This window comes from Neolamprologus multifasciatus, unplaced genomic scaffold (genome assembly GCF_963576455.1).
Source record: "Neolamprologus multifasciatus unplaced genomic scaffold, fNeoMul1.2 scaffold_63, whole genome shotgun sequence".
Classification (NCBI taxonomy): domain Eukaryota; kingdom Metazoa; phylum Chordata; class Actinopteri; order Cichliformes; family Cichlidae; genus Neolamprologus; species Neolamprologus multifasciatus.
In genome coordinates this window covers 1-21,985 of record NW_028182018.1, presented here as the reverse complement: position 1 = coordinate 21,985, position 21,985 = coordinate 1, and the positions used below count along the sequence as shown (strand labels likewise).

Genomic DNA, 21,985 nt, shown 5'->3' with positions numbered 1-21,985 from the left:
TCAAATCGTCTCACCAGTATTGAAATATGTTACCTCCTTCTTGTGGCAGAATTTCACAGTCCGGCTGTGTAATGTCTTTGGGCTGTCTGCTGTCTCTGGAGACAAACCTACAAAGTGGTAATATGGTCATAAAGAGCAAAGGCAAGGATGGGAACAGGCTGAAGAAATGTGCTTCTGACTATTATTCAGCATGAAAGCAAGAACAGAGTTAGCGATGGAGAAAGAAAGGGATTCCCCCTCATTAAAACCACTCCCAATTAGGCTGATTATTGAAAGTGTTGGCTGCTGCTGCTGCTGGCTTTAACATCAGGATGCTGCGGTCAACCGGGCTGTAAATGACGCATGGTGAGACGGGAGGAAATGCTTTGCTACACACTCTGTGCGTGCGACTATGTGCATGTGTGTGTATTTATTTCCACTTGCTCACCTGGCTGTGCATGGTAAACGTCTGGATTTACATCTGTATGGATGTAGGCATTCGGCTCTACTTTGCTAAATGTGCCTATGTGTGACTGCACTTAACCTAAATGTGTGTTCATGAAAGATTTTCATCTTAACAACCCAGTTTGGGAGTTCCCTTGAACTGTGTAATAAATCGTAGCCATGAAAATAAACCCATTGTCCACAGTTGAGTAAGTAATATCCAAGCTCTGTCTGTGCTACGGCACCAGGAGATATTACCAGGTAAGCTGCCAACTTGTATCAACAATGTCTTTCCTGAAAGAAATGAGTCATCCCAGTTTAACTTTTACCCCAGATTGTCTTATGCAATAGAAGTTGTCTTTCTTTGGAACCCCATGTTGTGTTATTGCACTTTAATGTTGAATAAGATGTTCCTTAGTCAGTTGACCAAGCCTGGAAAGATTTGAGTATCCTTGTGTGTCATATCTTCATCACATCATAGCTCACTTTCTCTCTCATATCCTCTGTTCTCGTCTCCACACTCTTTCCCACCATCCGTGTCTATATCTATTCATCTCCTCATTTGTCACCTCCTCCCCAGTCCCCCAATTCATATGCCTTTCCATCTCTCCTTCAACCCCCATTTATTTTTTGCTTTACCCCAAGTGAACCGCAAGCTCCAAGTAGGCTGTCTTTACCTAAAGCTTTCAAATATAAGGAATAAAAAGTTTTATTTTTGGTCTGGTTTTTATGGAAAAATATCGATAGTGTAGCCTGCCAATCCAAACACTGTGTAATTTGCCATCTGCTCCATACACATCATGTCATGCACAGTGCGTTTTTGTCTACTGTTATTTCTGGGTGCTAATTCTGAGTTAACCAAGGGTTTACCATGTCTTAAACAGCTTATAGTATCATAGAGGTAAATCCTGAATGTTTGACCATACATTGCCTCTGTTATGCTGTTGGCAGCTTTTTGCTACATGTCTACTTGTTTCCTTAAAAAGAGGTATCACTGCAGTTCAATGCACAGTTGTTCTGACTGCCTTTATCTTATGTTGAGACTTAATGGGATTGCTGTCTTCCATGATAATGGTGTCCCTGTTCACGGGAACTGAACTGTTTGAGTGTGAAAATGATATGAATCATATTTCTTTCGCAGTTCCCAGATCTTATCCTACATTGGCACCTATGGCCAGTTTTGAACCACTGAGTTCTGGGTTGAATTCCTTATTGCTGAAATGTAAAATATCTTGAAGCATGAAGACTTGCTTTCAATTTCTTTCATAACTGCAGCTAAACCTTTCTCCCGATCAGTCCTGAACACCGCTTTGAGCAACATTAGCCAAATCTAATGTGCAAAACATCATTGGTTTTTTCTCCCATGAACTGTTGGATTAGGGTCAGGACTTTGACTTTGCTTTTCCAAGGCATCATTTTCATCTTCTTTAACCATTTTGTTGCTAAGCATCACATTTCTGCATGACCCACTTTCTTCTGAGATCCTGATATTTCACGTCCTGGCTCTAGGATGTGAAATATCAGAAATAATTGCTCCATCAATGATGGTGAGCCATCCTGGCCCAGATCCAGTAAACAGGCCCAAATCAAACCCCATCCCTCTTTGTTCCACAGATAGAATAAGGTTGTTGTGCTGCAGTGCGGTGTTTCCTTTTTACCAAACTAGAGGCTTCTCATTTAAACCAAAAATGCTATCTTTTATACAGGACAGCCTTCTGGGGTGTCCTAATTATCATTAGTGAATTGCTAGTAGGGAGCAGTGTTGTGTTTGGAGAGCTTTGGTTTCCTCATTCAATTCAATTCAATTTTATTTATATAGCGCCAAATCACAACAAAAGTCGCCTCAAAGCGCTTCATAGATACAGAGAAAAACCCAACAATCATATGACCCCCTATGAGCAGCACTTTGGCGACAGTGGGAAGGAAAAACTCCCTTTTAACAGGAAGAAACCTCCGGCAGAATCAGGCTCAGGGAGGGGCGGAGAAGGAAGACAGGATAAAGACATGCTGTGGAAGAGAGACAGAGGTTAATAACAGATATGATTCATTGCGATCATGGCTCAAGAGTTGGGCTCGGACAGTCTCGGTCGTTGTGTCCTTGGGCAATACACTTCACCTACCGCCTACTGGTGATGGCCAGAGGGGCCGATGGCGTGATATGGCAGCCTCGCTTCTGTCAGTCTGCCCCAGGGCAGCTGTGGCTACAACTGTAGCTGCCTTCACCAGTGTATGAATATGAGAGTGAATGAATAGTGGTATTGTAAAGCGCTTTGAGGGTCCCGAAAAGCGCTATATAAATGCAATCCATTATTATTATTATTATTATTATTGGTTTGTCTTCCTCATTGATGCTGCATTGATGACCTCTTGCAAGAGAGACTTTTAGTAACTTAGAAGCCACCAGGGATTTCTGTATGATCTCCCACATCACTCTTGGCATGGTTGATCATGCCTGTGAAGGGTAACGATGCTCTGGAATTCCCTTCATTTGTACACATGTTGTCTGACTGTGGATCAGTGGATTCCACACTCTTCAGAGAACGTTGTGTAACCTTTTCCAGCCTGGCAAGCCATTGACAATTTTTTTTTTCCTGAAGTCCTTAGCGATCTCCTGTGTTTGTGCTATGATTCAACTTCCTCAAAGCCCAGTTAGCGCCCACTCCCACCTGATTGTTCTCCCACCAATTAAAAATTCCCATCTACCGTAAAATCGAATGCTAAAACTAGAGTTTCTCATGCTTTTCCACAGAGATGTTGTAATACTGGGTCATTTTCCTTAACAGATAAATGACTGAGTAATATTTTTATGACATTTCATTAATTGTATTCCTTCTTTCTTTGGCTTTTAGGTGTCGTGTGAAAAAACGATGATGTTTTCGGTCACATTTATGAAGAAATATTAAACAGTCGGACAAAGTTCAAAAACTGTTTTCCTGCTAGACGCAGAAACAGGTGTTGCTTTCTTTGACTTTCCCAGACTAACAGCCAAGTCAGCTGGAGTGAGAATGTCTCAAGTTAAAAGACATGTTTGAAGAACCACTTCTCAGGGCATTATTAGTCATCCAGTGTTGAGGTTTCCAAATGGGCTGCCACCACTGTAGCTATAACTGACCTGATCAGCCCTCCCACATCAACAGCTAGTTGTCATGTATAGTGAGTTATGGCAGCAAAACTACAAGTTCAGGAGAGCTTGTGACCACAATGATGCGTCTCAGTTTTAATGGAAAGGACAGATGATGTTTCAAGCTTTCCTTATTAAGCTGGGGCTTTTGCTACCTTTGGGGCTTACAGGATGAGTGGGTGTTTGGCTTTTCTCTCATTGTAACGTGTCTGCTAAACCTTTTACTTTAGCAATTTACAATATAAAGACGAAGATATGCAGTTTCAGATTAGTTTGACCGTTTCAAATACCCCAGTGTGCCTCTGTCCATGAAATGAACTCATGGAGCCCCATCATATTAACTAATGTTTCTGTGTTGTACATTTTACACCCAGATGTTGTCTAATCCCAGTGTTTCTGGTGGCTTAACACTGAATATAGTTTAGCTGGTTATCTGCACACAAAACACGAGGTACAAGGCATTTACATATGCCTGTTCTGAGCGAAGAGTAATGTTGTTTCCGTCCCCAGAGAGCCAAGTATTTATGCCATTAACATCAGGCGAGCACAATATCCAGGAGGATGTGGTTGGTGTAACTGCATTGTATGTTTTGCTGCTCTGTTATCACAGTGCCAGACTGTTGTAATTGACCAGTGCAAAAACATGAGGCAAGCATTTGTGCAGCTGATACTTGAGGTTCAGTTGTTTATGTCTTTTAATTTCGTCTGGCCCAGTTGCAAATGAACAGTGTTAGTTTTTACATCGTTAGAGGTATCGATATTTCACTTTGAAACCGGATTGATTTTCAACTTTTCCCCATTTGTCTGAGCCTTTGTCCTTTTTTCCATTGTAGAATTACTAAGCGCCTGCTTCTACTTTACCCACAAACCATTTATCGTTTACCTTCTGTTTTCTCTCTTTAGTTCTGCCCTGTGCTGTGCATGACATTTATTGCTACTTCTTTTGTGTTCCAAGATGCCATTCAGGCCGCCTCTGTGCTGCTCGAGGTAAAAGATGTGTTGGTGAGAACTGGACTAAAGGAGCGGAGCCGTGTACTGTTGGGACCATTTTCCTGCAGCAGTTCCTTAGAGGCTCGTTGGTGTCGCCACAGTGGCAGCCCTGGACCCGAGCCCGGCCCCCCAAACTGCTACTAGACCTGAATGGAGGCCTCCTGCAGGTTTGTATAGGTTTAATTATTAGGCAGATGGAAATGAGTCTCTCTGAAGAATGCTTTGTAAATGTTTTAATGAGCTTCTTCCTGCTCAACACAGTCTTAATCTCAAGGTAGACCTACCACCCACTAAAACAGCCGCTTAACTGTCATTGGTTTCCAAATTAAACCATACAGCATTTATATGCTGACACCCACTCACATCATAGCTTCTCACAATCTGAACACTCCTCTTGAATCTGATATTCCTTTTTAATTCACCATGGCTTCTGTCCTCTTTGGAGTGAAGCGATGACAGTAGAAATTACATGCTGTAATTTCACTGTACATTTGAGTCATATCTACTGGTTAAGTGGTGGAATATTAAAAAGCTATTAATAGAGGCTGGGAAGTGGGGGAGAATATGTGTGGCTTTTTTCCTGTCACAAGTTACATAATGCCCACACTGAAAAGTCCCTCTTCAATGTGACTGACTGAGCACATTATTACAAGTGTATTATTCCACATTACTCGCTCAGGGGGAACCCCCTGACCCCTTTTATTCAATGATTCTCTAATGCTCTTATTGCGTGCCCACAAACAGAAACATCACTCGCAACTCAACACTTAATACGTAATCATACATTTCCCTCTGCAAATATTGGCATTTGTGGTGTTTTAATCAAGTGCTGTACGAAAACCACCGGAATTCCCTCAGATTCCTTCTTTTCGTGCTCTCTTTCCGAAAACTTGGGGGAAAAAAAAAATCCCCAAATTTTCCTGTTTTTAAGAGTTTAGTCATAACCCACCCTTGCAAAGCTAGTGAGCGGCGGCCGAGCAGTCGGGCAGCTCCATGTGTGAAGCGTTTTTGACTCAGAGATTCCTGGTCCTTGGTCCAAACCCCAGGCAGACTTGCTTTGATGGAACAGGGGAAGGGAATGCCGCGGATAAGTGGGGAAGACGTAAGGTTGTGTTGGGTAATGTTGGTAAGGTTGTGAATGGGTTATGATGAGGGTAATCCTGACTCCTTCTCTTCCTGTTTTGGAAAAGAAAGTGTTGATGCAGCTTTTCAAGAAAGAGCCAGAAGTCTGTAACATGTAGCCTTATCCTCATGCTCATCTGTTATTTAACTTCTTTTGACTTGTCCCCATTTGGAGCTCCTTATGCTCCTCTTTTACTCTTTTAATCCTTTCTCCCAGTCATCTCACCTTTTTTGTTCTGTCCCAACAACAGGTCTTTTGGGGCCAGGAACACCTGAACTGCCTGAAGCTGATAGAGGAGCACCTCCATGCCTACTTCCACCTGCAGAAAGGGGATTCAGCTGAAAGCTGTGCTAAAGGCAAGGCCTGCCACACCCAGCCACCTCCGTCTCCAGGCTCTCCCTCTCCTCGGACAGAGCACAGCTCAGATGACTTACGCACAGGACATTTCCAGTATATCCAGGACTCAGGTGAATGTCAATGTGCTGTATGTTGATCTGATGTAGAGATGATGTGCGGCTCATAGAACAGAGATTGAAATGTAATAATAATAGTAGTAATTGTTTCTTGATAACTTTCGGTCCATAGGATAAACAGTAACAATGGCTGTTTATTCATATATTCGTGTAAGTGAGTTGGACAAACTAAAAAAAAGAGCTTTTGTGACAAAGTGAGATGTCACTTAAGATACACATCGACTTAAATCAAAGTCAGATCAAAGCCCTGTGTGAAAAGAAGTTTCATCAGACATGTCTGCCTGTTTCCACTCTGAGTAACATGGTGTTTATTCCCTCTCTTTGTGCTTTGTGTGCGCTGTCCTTTAGACACACACAGCAACATTATACACAGAGGATCAAACTTCTCTCTGGCTGTAGACCAACCGTCCACTCTGTCAGCTGTGGTTGAGTCTTTGTTTGTTGCACTGTTCAACTGGTCTTTGATGCATTTAATATTCTGGCTGAAGCAGAAAAAAAAAGTACAGTAGTGAACTAGAACCAAGAGGACAATCTGTCTGCAACATGTTGTCCAACTGGGCCCCAGAGCAAAGAGACCAGGAAGTGCCGCTCCCCAGGTCTGACAGGGATAGATGGGGTAGATAGACAGGAAAGTAAATGAAAGCTTGGTGGAAACGAGGGCACAATGAGTCTCTAACCCACTTTCTCTCAGTTGAAAGCAAAACCTCATGAATGTATGTGCCTGTTCTTTCATCTGCCCTTTTTGTTGAAGAACAATATGCTGTCCACCTCTAAGAGGGCACAGACAAGAAATGGTTTTATACAAAACCAAAAGTTTCAACTTGTGAAGCCCTGGAACCAAACAAAGCAGAAATTCACTGCTTGACTGTTTTTTTTTTTTAAATAAACATTTTTCCAAAGGACTTGAATCCCAAGCAGCAGCCACAAAGTGAGTCAAAACACCACTCAGAGGCTTAGATCCAGCGTTCTCCAGCTTTTGCAGGTGCTTGGCGTGGTTCAATCAATGGCCGTTTACTCAATAGCAAAAATGTTTACTTAGCCACTCTGTTTATGAAGGGCTCCTTATGCATATAAACACTCAGAAAGCATGGAAACATCCACAGCAATTTCTGAGGCAAAATTGTTTTGGTAGTTTCAGATACCATAGTACAAATAACCATACAAACATTGCTACACAAAACATGGATACAAGTTAAATATAGTCCCTTTGAACCAAAAGGAGAAAAAGTGCAAAGAATGCTTTTTTTAACCTATGTTTCAGGGGGGGAAGAGGCCACTCTTATAATTGTTCAATTCAGTGTATCAGCGGGTTTTTGCCCCAGAATCCTTTTCTGCCCCTTGTTTACTTTTTGCTGTTTTAGTTCTGCCACTTTTTTTCTGTTACTCGTCATGTGTTTTCTCTTTTTAGTCTGTAAGTCTTGCTCTGAGGTATAACCACAACAGAAAATCACTGACAAATTAAATAAAATCCTGTTTTTTTTGTTTTGTTTTGTTTTGTTTTGTTTTGTTTTGTTTTGTTTGTTTTCTTTCCTCGCAGCTTCACAGAGACTGCCAGGTCCACATGAGGTGGTGTTTTACAGCGAGACAGACGATACCCCAGGTGATGTTGTGGAGATACCCAGAACCTCGTGTCCTTACCTTTGTCAGGATAACACCTGTTCCCTTCAACACCACAGAAGACCCTGAGATCAGCACTGCAGACCTGGGAGATGTCTTGCAGGTAGAAAATGACGCCCGGGGTTTGAAACCAAATCTGACGAGTAACATTCTCAATCAAAAAGATAGCCTTTTGCGTAATACTTAGAATAACCAAAAAGTTTTCAAATAGGCATCCAATGAGCCCACAAACCCACCAGGAAAGGTTTTTCACAGAGGTTGGTGCAAGTGACATTTTCCTAGAGGCTTCTGCAGGACCAGAAGTATTTTGCAGGCTTTACCCCCTGGTGGCCATTAGAGAGAATGCAGGTATAGGCACTTAGCATTTGCATTCTCTCTTCATAGCCGTTCCTCTTATGTTATGTTATATTATGTCCCTTCCATAGTATATAGAGAGTATATGTCTTATATGTCTGCCTTTACTCCAAAAAAGCAAAGAACAGTGATGCATTAACCAATCCATGGTCCAGCTCATTGTGCTGATGCTATAGTCAGATACTAAGATGCAAGATTAGGAGAGAATCCACAAACCTCTGCCAGTAGTCTTTGCTTAACATCACCTGCACTAAAAGGGAAATAAAGCGTCGTAGAGCTGGACCGGGGGGGGCCTTGTAATTCCCTTGACATGAGTCATGAGAACTCCTATACACTGCATGTTATTGAATGACAGAGACCCCTGCTGTCTTTCCAAACATGTAATACATGGTCAGACAGCTGTGGAAGTCATCGTGCATGCTCTGGTGTGAATAGCCAGGTGTCTCAAAGCACAGATGAGGTTATATTTTGGCAGGGTGCAGCAGCTACCGAGCCTTCGGGGCCTCAGTGGGGGACAGGACATCCCACTTTTCCTCCTATCACTCATTTCCCCATCCTCTCTTTCCAACTTTTCATTCTTAAAGAAAAGATTCATCCCAAATTGTGTTCTTTTGCATCCTCCTCCATATTCTCTTTTTTTTTCTTGAAACAGAAATATGACATTTTTCAGTGCCTCATAGTGTCATTGCAACAGTCGGTTGGATTTATATTTTTGACCATTCCTTTAGGAATTGAATTTGTGGGAACAGAACATGCAAAACATGTTTTGTCACCCTCTCTTCTTAGCCCAGTCAAAACCATCTGTGTTTGGTCTGATTTTATTTGAATGGCCTTGTTATTGTGGTTTTAAATTCAATTGTGTGACTGAGAAGCAGCTGTATAGCGACTGATAAATGATCTACCACTAGATTCTCAAAATATGATGCAAGGATGGGTCAAGTACATAAATACAGACAGCCGATCAAAGATTACATTATTGTAACAACAGTTTAGCATTAGTTCGTGATTGTAAGTGTACAAAGTTTTACTATGACAAAATAATTCCCAACTGGCTTTTAGCTTTTTTATTCAGTTTGAAGCTTTGGGGTTGGATGTCCTCGTCTTTTCCTTCTCCTATTTTTCTGGCTGCAGCATAGGTTTCTCATCTCCCCATCTCCTCTCTTTATCTTTCACATTCTTTCCTGAACTCCCATAGCCATTTCACCTACAGTACAGATTCTGTCTGTTTATGTGTGCTGGCCCAGGAGAGGAAAGATTTTGGAAGGTGCTGCAGATGTCTGACTTTCAGCGAGGCCCCACAGCTGTAAAGTCTGTAATGAGCAAAACTCCTGAGCAAACCCTCGAGCTGATTGGCCACATATTGAGTTACAGTAGAGAATAAGAGGGAGCTGATGTGTGTAGAGGAGAGAGAGTTGGAGGAAGATGTGATGATAGAGTTGGGAATGGGGGGAGGGGTTATTGTGGGTGGAGGAATAGGAAAGAATATTGAGTGAAAGGGGGTTAAAGAAATATATATATATGACCATAGAGGGGTGGTGTCTTTGCAGTTCTGATAATGCCTACAGAAGCCTCAGTGTGAGAGGATCTGTGTGACAATGCTACACTTTCTCTACTCCAAGGAAGAGGATGTTGATTATTTAGCAGCTGCTGGAAATGACAGGCAGAAAAAATGAACTGTACGTCCTTCCTGATGTATACTCTGCAATATAATGCGTGTTACTATTACACATGTGTCCTGTGCACAGAAAATGCATTTTCAGATCACATTTACACAAATAACACTGATTCACAATGTGTTGTGAGCCACTAGGACAGTAGTATATCAGATGTCAATAAGAAGCATGCATTTACGTCTGCATTACTACATATGTCTGTGCCAGTACGTAAACGATAATGCCTGTGACTAAAGACATGTGTATTAGAGTTGTGTGTATTACACAGCAGGAGTTATGGAACCAGTGGTTGATGAACATATGGTTTCCACATCTTCCACTCTGCTCCTCTTCCCCTGTCATGTGGCATGGTCCTATCTCTTCTGACAAGTCTGTTAAAAGGAATCAGGTGTTGAGGCTACTGCAGGGATAGTGGTGAAAAGAGGAGGCCCCGAGCACACAACTGTTGTTAAAACTCCTTCATGTGGGGATTTGATGCAGCATCTGCAGAGAAAAGCAATGGAAGCCATTGCTTCTGACAAGTTAGAGAAATCTATAAAGCACATTGTGCAACATTAGTTGTCTTCTATTAGAAAGGACTAGAACTTGTAAAACTGCTGAGCCAGCTGTAAAGGATCAAAAAGTAAGCAATGAGTCTCTCTGCTGTTTTTGTGTTATCCATGTAAACGATGCTGCAGCATGTTCATAGAGCTGCTGGTAGTAGTACAAATGTAGGACATAACACACAATGTGTTTGTTTGTTTGTTTAAACTGATTTAAATTCGGTGTTAAACGCTATTCCTGTACGTTTTTGAACACTGCTAAATATGTTGTAGCTAAACTAGACGTGAAAGTAATTCTAAGATATTGGATATCTGTTTACAGATAAATTACATTTACGGTTGTTATTTTAACTGAAGTTCTTGGTCATCAGCCAAAGTTATTGCAGTCCCAGGTTTGATTAATTGTAGCCCCAGTGACATAATGGTAACGCGCTGCCTTTTAGGAAACATCAGCGGTCTCGTTTAATTCGCTTTTTTAATTCCTCCCAGGACCAGAAAGAAAGTCCAGCTGAGGGGAACGGAAATGCAGCCATAAAACTCCAAAACACAGTAATGGCTTAGTTTGTATTCCAAAGGAATTTCATTTACTTTACATCAAGACTGAAGAGAGGGAAAGAGAGAGGGAGAAGGCAGTCATAATTTCTCAGGCCTCTAAAATTACCATGTGGCTATGCAGAGATGGAGGCTGATAGATTTTGAGAAATGGAAAGTGAGAGGCATAGGGAAAGAAAAGAAATAAGTAGTTATGGGCGAGTGATAGTCAGCATTAAGCTGTGTGTTCATTCTCTCTGTCATTTATGAAGTCATTTTTTTAAACATATCAGCAGGTGGACAGAGGACTGCATGTAAACAAAATAAAAATAGGTTTTCCGATCGGTTTTCCTCACTCCCCCCCTCCTTTTGTCACACTCCCCCCTTGCTCCTTTCCTTTAGTCCTTCCCCACTTTCCCCTGCTCTTCAGAATAAATGAAGGGTTGTACTGGCGTGGGGGGGGGCTCCTGCTCTGAGCCTTGCTGCTCGCTTGTCCCCAGAGCAGATCATATTAACATTTTATAAAATCAAGATTTCCTGCATTTAAATAGTTGTGGTTTCCCAACTGGTTCCAGTATCTCAGAGGGGGAATTCAAACCTCCTTCCATTACTCAAAGTCAGATTGCTGCCTGAGTTGTTTTTACGTACGGTTGAAGGGGAGCAATGTCAGAATTTGGTGGTTGGTTGGGGGGGACTCTTGCCGCTGAAAAGCATCTGATCCCTAATGGAGCATCCGCAGGTTCCCACCTGTGGAGTGCCGAAGCAATGAACCGATGATAAGAGAGAAAGGTGACTCATTGTCACCTTCTTGTTACATGCAGTCAGTTCTCTGAATCATAAGCAGGTGTTCTTCTCTCTCTTTTCTGTCCATCCTGTTCGTGTTCCCCTCCTCCTGCTTCTGTGGGGCCTGGGAACCATGGAGCAAACACAGGAGCTATGATTCAGCTTGACCCCAGCTCAGGGGAGCTGGAGGAGATGGAGCATGTTAAAGCAGAGAATAAAATTTCTAGTTCAGACACAGCATCCAGTAAAGTAAATGTCTTGTCTCATTCAATTGCCTTTTGTCCATGCCGACTTTTCACAATATGCAATTGTGTTACTGTGATCATCCGCTCTCTGTTGAAGGAAGTTGCCCAAATTACTCTGAGTTTATTAAAAAAATCACACCATCTGCTCCCCTGCTGTTTGCGTGCATGGCGTTGTGGGGATAGCCTTTCATGTCCCAGCAGGCCTCCGTTATGCCATCGTGGCCCCTCTGGCCTGCGAGCGGTATCATAAAAACACTGCAGCCTGAGATGAGCCACCAACCTTCAGCCATAACTTGTTTTTGTCGTTGTTAATGTTATATGAAACACAGGTCCACCATCAGCTTCACATCTGTGACACGCCCTTTCCGCCGATGCACTCGTTCTCTCCGATGAATAGAAATGTTGGAAGGTAAAACAACTGGGTATTTTACTTCAGAGCGACACATTTACCCAGAAATAGTGAGGTGGAATTTTAGCCAAGGTAACTATTATTGTAGCAGGACAGTGCTCAAGCGGACCTGCATTAGTCACAGCTAATGCACTATAAAAATAAAAGACTGTCCATGTGGTTAATTTGATCTGGAGTTTTTGCACCTCATCCACTAAAATCTCCAGTCTCCCTATAAGAGTTTGGCAGAACAGAGTAAAAACACAAAAAAAGAGTGAGCATGAAGATCTCTGCATGGGCTTATTCCTGATTTTCCACACTGATTAATGTTAACATATATCAGCCCACCTGAGACAGCATAGCAGGAGTCATTTTCATTACAATTTTTATTACATCTCTTGAATAAACATTTGTTCAAGCTGATGTCAATTCAATTTGTCTGCTGGCTGATAAGAGGTAGCAAGCAGTGGAATTTTTAGACATATAGGCATCAGTGAAATAACAGAAGACCTAATAGCTCTGTTGATATTGTTAATAAAAGTAATGGCAGACATGGCTGTGGATGTCAGCAGCCACGGCCCCAGAGCGAGCTGAGGGAGTCTTCAGTTGCACAGACATACTTGAGAATTTGTAGCAATCACACCTGGGTTGGTGATGGAAATTGACTTAATTTCTGTATGTTGTGTATTTGCTTTAGTTTGCCTGCCTTTAGTTAACCTTTAGAGAAATTGTGGCTGTGCAGTCAGACTGAGAGAAGTACAATCATGTAGAGAACAGTCCCAGTTCTCAGAAACAAAGGTGAATTATATGAATGGAAATATCATCCATACGTGCACAATGCTGCCAGCACTTCTGAATATAACATTTGTAAATAGTTTTTAAAAAGTGCTTAACATGTAGTGTTGTGTCTTGAGTCACGTTTCTTTCTTTTTAGTCAAGAAAATCTGAAATGGGTGCAGTGACTTATTGAAACATCTGCAGACATACATGGAAATACAGCATTTTTTTGTAGAAGGCAAAAGCAGAGTTTATACAGGTCTAACAAGCTTGAAAGTCAATATTTGGTATGAGCATGTTTATTGTTTCACACAGTCTGAACTCTCCGAGGCAGTTTTCTTGTCATTTCTTTAAGCAGTCTTCAGGAATAGTTCTCCAGGCTTCACAAAGGATATTTAGAGGTCTTCTTTGGATGTTGGCGGCCTTTTGTTCCATTCTCTATCAACATGATCCCACACTGCTTCAATAATATTGGGCTCCAGGCTCTAGGGAGGCCAGCCCATGACTAATAGGGTTTCACTGTGTGTTGTGCTGTCCAGGTATGCTTTTACTCCATTGGCAGTGTGAAACCGATGCCAATCAGAGTACGTTCCAGTAACATCAAAATCAGATGATACTTTTCCATTAATTTTAACACAACCTTCAACATCCCCCACCTGTGTTTTACAGATGGCTGTAGACACTCACAGTTGTACCTCTCGCCTGTCCACCTCCTTACATACTGACAATGATTTGACTCAGAAATTTCAAATTTGGATTCGTCCATCAGACCTGTTGCCACTGATTTTCAGTCCAGTTCTCTTGTGTATTGTGGCATACCTTAGCATTTTCTCACTGGATTTGCACCCTTCCACTGAGACCATTACTGATGAGATTTTGGCAAACAGTTGATGGATCAACTGAAAATCCAGACGCATCTCTCAGGTCCTGTTTCAGATCTTTGCTAGATTTTTTTCCCTATTTCTTAACAAGATGATGTTTAGATACAGTTCATCTGCTGTAGATAGTCTCTTAGGCCTGGCTCTTCTTTTTTTCTTATCCTCTATTTCTTCAGTTTCCTCAGATGTTTTAAGGACATACTGCACACCATGTGCCATGAACATATACCAAGTTTCCAGCTACCAACACTCATCTTATTGGTGGTATTATTTTATTTCTCTCAAACTTTGTTATCTTTAGAATTTTTCATAGATTGAACTAAAGAAATGCAAACAAATTATGTGTTTTTGCAATAAAAAAAAAAACAAGTGCCTAAATACAATTTAAAATGGTCTCGATAAGTTTTCTGTTACTGGTTCATCATTTGAGTTAGTTGCCTTTTTCTTTTAATCATTAAGTGATTCATGGGTCAATCTTAAATGTCTCAACCCAAAATAAAAGGTCAGGTACTGTATAAGGACTGGACTAAAAGTGATTTAAAAAGCGGAAAATGGACAAAGACAAACTTTGCGGGTCTCTCAGAAAGACTAGAGAACCATTTCTCAAGATCATCTTAAATAACTACAAGACAGTGCGTTTTCTTGGAAGCAAAATATAAAGAAATGAGGGGTGACTCAAGACTTTTGCACAGTACCGTAGCTTCTCACGGATTTAAAGCAAACCCAAAATGGAACATTAAGTTGGAATTTAGGATAGCAGATCGTTTTTTGGCGTATGTTTTGCCCGCGGTCGTGGTGCCAGGCCTACTCTGTCGAGTTCTTGTGGAAAACACAATCTCGACCCATGCAGCCAAGGGAATGTCAGCTATTCAGGGCTACATGTTGTTTATCAGATAAGATACACACACAATCAGGCAGCGGAAACTGACACTGCCCAGACTATATGATACGCTCACATACATACGCACACCTGTGTATACACATACGTATACATGCATATTCTCTTTCATATGTACAATTATACATCGTTTTCTTCTTGAACACATATACACAATCCATTTGAATTATACATAGGTGCCTTCTCCTCCTGAAAGCAAGTGCCAGATGTTCAACTTACACATTAAGAAAACTCCTTTTTTCCTCTTTCCGTCATTCTGACATTTTTGGATTTAGTTATCGATTTCATCTCGACGTTCCTCCAAAGTTGCACCACAAGTGAAGGGGAACATGACGTACATTCAACCATGCAAATGTATTCTACTGTACCATATATATACACCTCATATATCCCTTTCTGCATGCTGTCATGTGTATAAAATATCACAGGTGAAAAAAAAAGCACGCCTGGTGTTTTAGCAATGCATTTCAGGGAATTCTCCGTGGAGATTCAGCTAGTTTCCGCTCCAGTGGCTCAGCGTTGGGGGTTGCGGGTGCACAACTCTGTCAGGTGCAATTATGAGAAGTTGATTCCAGGAAAACCTGTGTGACATTGATTATATGATGTAAGCTAGAGTTACCTCATCCATTCCTCTGTAACAGTACAGCCCTGCACATGAATATATGGATGCATGCACACATTTTGTGAGCACAAGGCTTCTGACACATACAAACTTGCTGACAGTTCCAGGAGTTTGGTAATTGTCTCAGGAGTTTCATGCCTCCGGTAAACAAGTGGACTGTCATATGTGACATATGCACACCGACAGTACTAATGCACCCAAAGCATACACGCGCATTCCTCAGTTGTGTTCACGTTCAGTGCGCTGCCACTACTGATCCATCAGTAGCCAATATCTGCAGGTGCTTGGTTTCGCTGAGGGTACCAGACACCTTTATGTTAATTTTGGTGCAGTGTGAGAGGAATGAATGGAGCCCTACCAGTCATCACATCAATGATACTCAATGTGAAAACACTCAAAAACTGATTGTTATTCAGTGTGAGAAACGGCTCCAGGACTTCGATGCTAATGGCCGTCTTGCAGCATGCTGTTGCTGGGTGTTTAGTTATGCTGTGGTCGTGAAATGTTGTTATGGAGATGAGTTGTCAGCTTGCTGTGTTGGTGGTCTGTGGTCAAAGCGCTGTCATTTTTTCCAACTAGACGAGAGATTAAAGATCGGTTGTGTCTGAAGTGAGTAAAATTCAAGGTTGAAATGCACATGCCATAAAAAGAAATCACTTGCTCATTTGTTCTCTGAAATGGGGATTCCCCATGTCTTTTAAGGGTCAGTAAAGAATCAATGGTTAACGATTAGCAGACTATCGTTGTAGCTTAATGCGCAGCTAGGGGATCCACAGAACAGAAATATTACCTGTTATCTCACAGCAAATGGTTAATTAGTTTAAGTGTGGGCGTGGCTTTATCTATTGGGACCGCTTACACTGTACATTTCATTCACCTATAGTTCACTCCATACTCTATTATAGTACATAACTAAATCAAGGATGTTTTATCCTAAATTCCAATTGTTCTGTTCCATAATAGCAGACTAAACTTCCCAAAAGTATGAAAAACAGCTAGTGTGTGTAGGGATTTAGGAGCCAACTATGTAATGCTTAACAAATACCAAGAGATTAAAAACTCCCCAGCTGAAACTGTTAACCCTCAGTCATAATCTCTGGGTCTCTTCCACAGCATGTCTTTTGTCCCGTCTTCCTTCTCTCACCCCAACTGGTCCTGGCAGATGGCCCCCCCCTCCCTGAGCCTGGTTCTGCCAGAGGTTTCTTCCTGTTGAAAGGGAGTTTTTCCCTTCCCACTGTCACCAATGTGCTTGCTCATACGGGGTCATATGACTGTTTTTCTCTGTATGTATTATTGAAAGGTGTACCTTACAATATAAAGCACCTTGAGGCGACTGTTATTGTGATCTGGCACTGTATAAATAAAATAGAATTGAATTGAATATCCTGGCTCTCAAAACAATTGAACACCTAAACTCAAGTTTTAAGTGTCCTTCTCAAGAGGAGGCCAAATGGAGGATTAGTTAGTTAAATGCTTTTATTAAATGGATCAAAAGCAACTGTTTAAGAGAGGAATCTGTGGCATTCATCTGCAATAGAAAAAATTATATATAACGAGGTCTCACTTGATTGTGTGCCCAAATTCAATAGAAACAATAAGAAATTAAGTTAGTATTTTTAACAGAAAATTGCTCAGTATAACTGTAATGCTATAAGGAAACCCAGAGGGTTTTGAAAAAGCCTTGTTGGTTAAATAGGTCCTCATGATGTCATTGTGAAATGTGTTTCCTCACAGTTTTGTCAAAGCTCTGAACTACCTGCGATAGTTTTAATTTGTGAGTAGTACATACAGGCTGGCTGTGTGGGGGCAACAGGAAGCAAAGAATGATTAAAGAGTCCAGAAAGTTCCAGAAATCTCAATTTCTACAAGCGCTACGATCGATATATATATATATATATATATATATATATACTTACATATATTTACTCTATTTTTTTCCTTACTTTGCTTTCAGGTACCATGCAGTCTAGAGTACTGGGATGAGCTCCAGCAAACCTTTGTTCCATATCGGGAGTTCAGCCTATCAGAGAGCTGTGCCTGCCAGCTGCAGTTGCCCAGCCTCAGCCTCACCAACCAGCAGAAAGAGCTGGTGGCCTCAGACCTGTGGAGGATAGTACTCAATCATAATGGAGATGGAGGAGATGAACAGAGGTGAGGAAATTTTGCTTTAACCGTCCATATGAGAGCGTGTTTATGTCTACACACTGGTATGTGTGTGAACCTACAGACCGTGTGCCGTCCTGTTGGAGAAAAAACAGAAGGAGAGTGCACCCAGGCTGCTGAGCTCAAAGAAGTAGAATGTATCCCTCGCCCCACATCTGGTGTGCAGGAGCAGGGAGCGGGCTTGGAAGGCGTTCAGATCGGCCTAATGAGATTTCCCAGCACACCAAGTGCCTGTCAGGGCCCATCCGGATTCCTTCCTGCTTACCTTGAGTGTATCTAATCGAGGGGAAGCTCACGGGAAGCGAGAGTAGTCAGGCCCCCTTTGGCTCATACGTTCTTAGGCCTGGCCTGGCCTGGGCTGGGCAGGGTTGAGCTAGGATGGGATGAGTTGGACGAGGCTTGCAAGATACTATAGCACCCCAAAGAGCGTGCTTTTACTCCCTGCCACCGCTTCCTCTTTTCATTACTGTTACATCTTCCGACCTTCATCGATTTTTCTTTTTGTTCTTTTTTCTTTCCTTCCTCGTCTTCTTTTAATCTCTTTTTTTCTTTTTCTCTCCCCTTATTTACTTCCATCTGGGATTTAGGGAACTTTTAGCGGAAGAGCATTGCCGAGCCCACATTCTGTGTGGCTTAGAGAGCTCGAGAAAAACAGAGAGGAAGGAATAAGAAAACATGTAAGAAAAGCAACAGAAAAAATCTTCAGGACCAGATACTGTGTAAAGCAAAATATACATCTGTATTTCATTACAATCATATTCCGAACACTACATTTCCTTTATGTTTAAATTATTTGTCTTTTTTGATCAAAATTGATCCCCCTTTCCTTACTCCCTCGTTTCATCTGCCTTACTTTAGTTTCCACCAGAAAAATAACTTGGCTGCCCTGCCAACTGGAAGTAATGAAAATTGTCAACATATGATGCTTATCTTTTTAAGGAGTACTCTGCTTGCACCAGCATTTTTCAGGTCTTGAGCGTTTCCTGCTGGAGTTTTTATGGTGGATCATGGTAGCAGCAAATTACAGAGCAAATGGTCATTCACTTCAATTACCTTCCATTCAACATCATCAACCATGACATGCAATTAATGTCCACGGAGGGCTTCTCCTGGAAACTGCATGTGTAATAATGTTCCTAACAGCGGGGAAGCTCTTTCACATTTCACCTTATTTCATTTCTTTTTTTTGAATTCTCAGTAACTGTATGGCTGGTCTCAGTGTGCTTCCTGAGATGGATGTCACACAATTTGTACACAAACACAAAAGCATTCCACTCTTAATAAGAATCAGATTATTTTAATAAGTCCATTGGTTTTCCTTTTTTTTCTTCTTTTTTTTTGTGACCATTATTTCACAGCTGGGCCATTGCTTTTGTTATTTAAAAAAAAACAAAGTTTGATAGAAAATCATTTACTGTTTTCTTTAAAACTGTCAAGTACTGAATCCCAGTCATATATTAGGATCTTTTTCTCGATATTATTTCCGTATGGAATCATTTTATATTCACAGGGCGCTGTCAGTTTAAAATTTTCCTCATTTATTGCAGTCTCTTTAATGATCGTTTGTAAATCTTGTGGGCTTTCTCTATCAACGTTTCCCTTCCAGTTCGGATAGTGACTGTGGGTCCCAGTTACCCTGCGATCAGCTGGTCTCTCCGATTGCACTGGCAGCCTGTACCCGAGTGGACTCGTGTTTTGCACCCTGGTTTGTCCCGTCCCTGGGTGTGTGCCTGCAACTAGCACACCTGGAAGTTCACCTCTGTCATCACCTAGAACAGCTGGGTACAGGTAAGATTTGTAATATATCAAAACAAAATCTCTTCCAAGTCTGAAGTATATTGGGTTTAGTAAGAGGGATTATCTAGGTGTTCGAGAAGTTGACTTCCAAAAAACTCTACCTTTCCTTGTTCTGTGTTTGATCTCTCATGGTAGCAGTAAAGTACACTCAGATATCATCTGTTACCTCAGCAGCCTTCTGTTTGATTGACAGCTTAAGTGTCCTTTTTCTTAATGGAATTAATTGACCTCTGTGCACATGTGGATTTAATTTACATTAATCCATTTTGTGTTTAATCTTTGTTACTTGTTTCAGTATATTAAGTAAAAAAAATTATGTTTCTCATTCCTCCAGCTCCATCTCGACAGCTTCATCCCTTCCTGCCAGACCGGAAGTTGCCTCAAGAGCAAGAGTTCACGGGGATAGGTGCTCGGCAGCCACGAGTCTTCTTGCGACAGTGGAGCTACGGACCACGTCATTGTCAGGAGTTCAGTTTTTCCTCTCAGCTAGATTGCAAGCTGTTGGAGTACCGAAACTTAACACACCTTCAGCTTCTACAGCCGTGTCTATTACAGGTTGAGCTCAGCTTTCTACATAGTTCTTCTGTCTTTACAAAAGTTTTTTTTTCCCCAAACGTTGATATTCATTTGTTTTCATTTGTATTTCAGGGCCAGGCTACAGCAACCTGTTGCCCCCAAAACACCTCTTTTGATGTGAATGTGTTTGTGGATCCAGTGGCACTTAATGTCAGCCAGTATGCCATCCACACTGTCGACACTGCCCTGCACAGCTGGCAACAGGTAACTGCAACACTCCTCATATACTCCACCAGATGTTTCAGCTGCATAACAGGCATATTCCAAAGAATAAAATAAAAATTAATTAAAAAGTCAGCTTAATTGTCGATTATAGATTATTGATATTGCTTTTGGTGATTAAAAATATTGTGTGATTCTGAGGGTTCTTAAAGCAGAAGTTATCATTCAGTGTCTCGTCTATTGTACTTAAAGCTAGTGTTGAAAGCAAAAGAGGTTACATTTTCTTATGGGAAATTTTTATAGCCAAAATTTCGCCACTGCAAGAGGAAGTGGCTGCGACCAAAGGATTAGTGATGCGATGGCTTTGGTTAGAACATGTTGGAGGATGATTTTTTCACTTGTGTATTTAATCAGTTTGGTGCATTCAGACATTTACATTAACTAGAAAAATTTGCATTTCCTGCGAAAATGCAGTGTGGATGCTTTAAAGCTGAAGCTGTCTGCAAAAACTAGCTGAAAAAGCTGAAAAGTTGCAGAAATTGTAAAACTTTGCAGAAGCAAAGGAACTTTGCTAAAAAGTAATAACTTAGCAGAACTGCAATATCTTAGAGGAAACATAATACTTGGCAGAAATACAATAGCATAGCAGAACTTGGCAGAAATATTGTAACGTACCAGAAACATGATAACTTCTCAAAAATACAAGAAATTTAGGAGAAATAGTATAAGATAACAGAAAGAATATATTTAGCCAAAAATACTTAAACATTACAGAAACACTATGATTTAGAAAAATAGTACAACATAGCAGAAATACTGTGATTTACCAGAGACACTGTGATGAACTATGAATATTGTAATTTTAAATGAATACTATGTTTTAGCACAAATACTATAATTTGACAGAAATACTATCATTTGGCAGAAATACTATGTTTCAGCACAAATACTCTGTTTAGCACTAATATTATAACATAGCAGAAATACAGTTATATAGCAGAAATGCTATATTTAGAAAGAAAAATATATATAGTAGAAATAGTATGATTTAGCAGAAATACTGTAATCAGCACATATACTGTAACATGACAGAAATTCCTCCACTTAGTAGTAATACTATAACATAACACAAATGTTGTGATTTGGCACAAAAAACCATGATTTGGCAAAATACTATGATTCAGCAGAAATACTATGATTGAGCCAAAAACTATGATTTGGCAAAAAAGCTGCTAAAATCATAAAAGTTTGCAGAATTATAATAAATGATCAATATTAAAAACTGGTCTGTGACTGTGTATTAATTTATAAGAAAAAAAACATGTTGACCAAGGTTGAATCGAACCAACGACCTTTGGCTTGCAGACCCGTGTCATTACCAACTGCGCCACTGGGAAAGAGAGCAAGCCCCTGGAAAACAGGGTGATGAGCAGTCAGAATTAGATCGCGGTGAGAGGCGAAAAACGCAGTTTTTTTGGATTTACAAAACGTCGTGTAACTCAAAACCCTAGGTGGCTAGAAACAGAATTCTTGTACTGGGGTCAATCAGTGGACTTTGGTGTTACTTTGACTGGCGATTTTCATTGCCTTTGTACATCCGTTTGATGATATGATGAGAGAAGAAAACGGCAGACCTCAGATATGATTGCTGGCTTAAAGCCGTGAAGGCCCCAATATGCAAATTTGAATGCCTGAGCCCTCAGATATGATTGGCTGGCTGGGAAGCCTGTGCAGGCTCTGATTTTAAAATTTGAATGTCTTAGTCCTCACAGAGGATTGGCTGCCTGAGGACATGGCCGTAATATATAGAAATAGTATGACTAAGCATAAATACTACATTTAGTAGAAA

The 21,985-nt window shown here is 41.0% G+C and overlaps 1 protein-coding gene across 2 annotated transcripts; it reads left to right on the top strand.

Moving 5' to 3' along the window:
- Positions 1-4,325: 4,325 nt before the first annotated feature.
- LOC146490185 (intermembrane lipid transfer protein VPS13B-like) lies at positions 4,326-20,577 on the top strand. 2 transcript variants are annotated; one of them, XM_085153416.1, is made up of 7 exons: positions 4,326-4,701; positions 5,908-6,124; positions 7,668-7,850; positions 17,393-17,589; positions 19,208-19,389; positions 19,733-19,953; positions 20,047-20,577. In XM_085153416.1, exons 2-7 carry the CDS (start codon positions 5,963-5,965, stop codon positions 20,251-20,253), a joined length of 1,152 nt encoding a protein of 383 aa, XP_085009542.1. In that variant the 5' UTR covers positions 4,326-4,701; positions 5,908-5,962; the 3' UTR covers positions 20,254-20,577. The 2 variants fall into 2 exon arrangements, with proteins under 2 accessions (XP_085009542.1, XP_085009541.1); XM_085153415.1 differs by lacking the exon at positions 4,326-4,701 and having other exon boundaries at positions 5,617-6,124.
- The last annotated feature ends 1,408 nt before the right edge of the window (positions 20,578-21,985 follow it).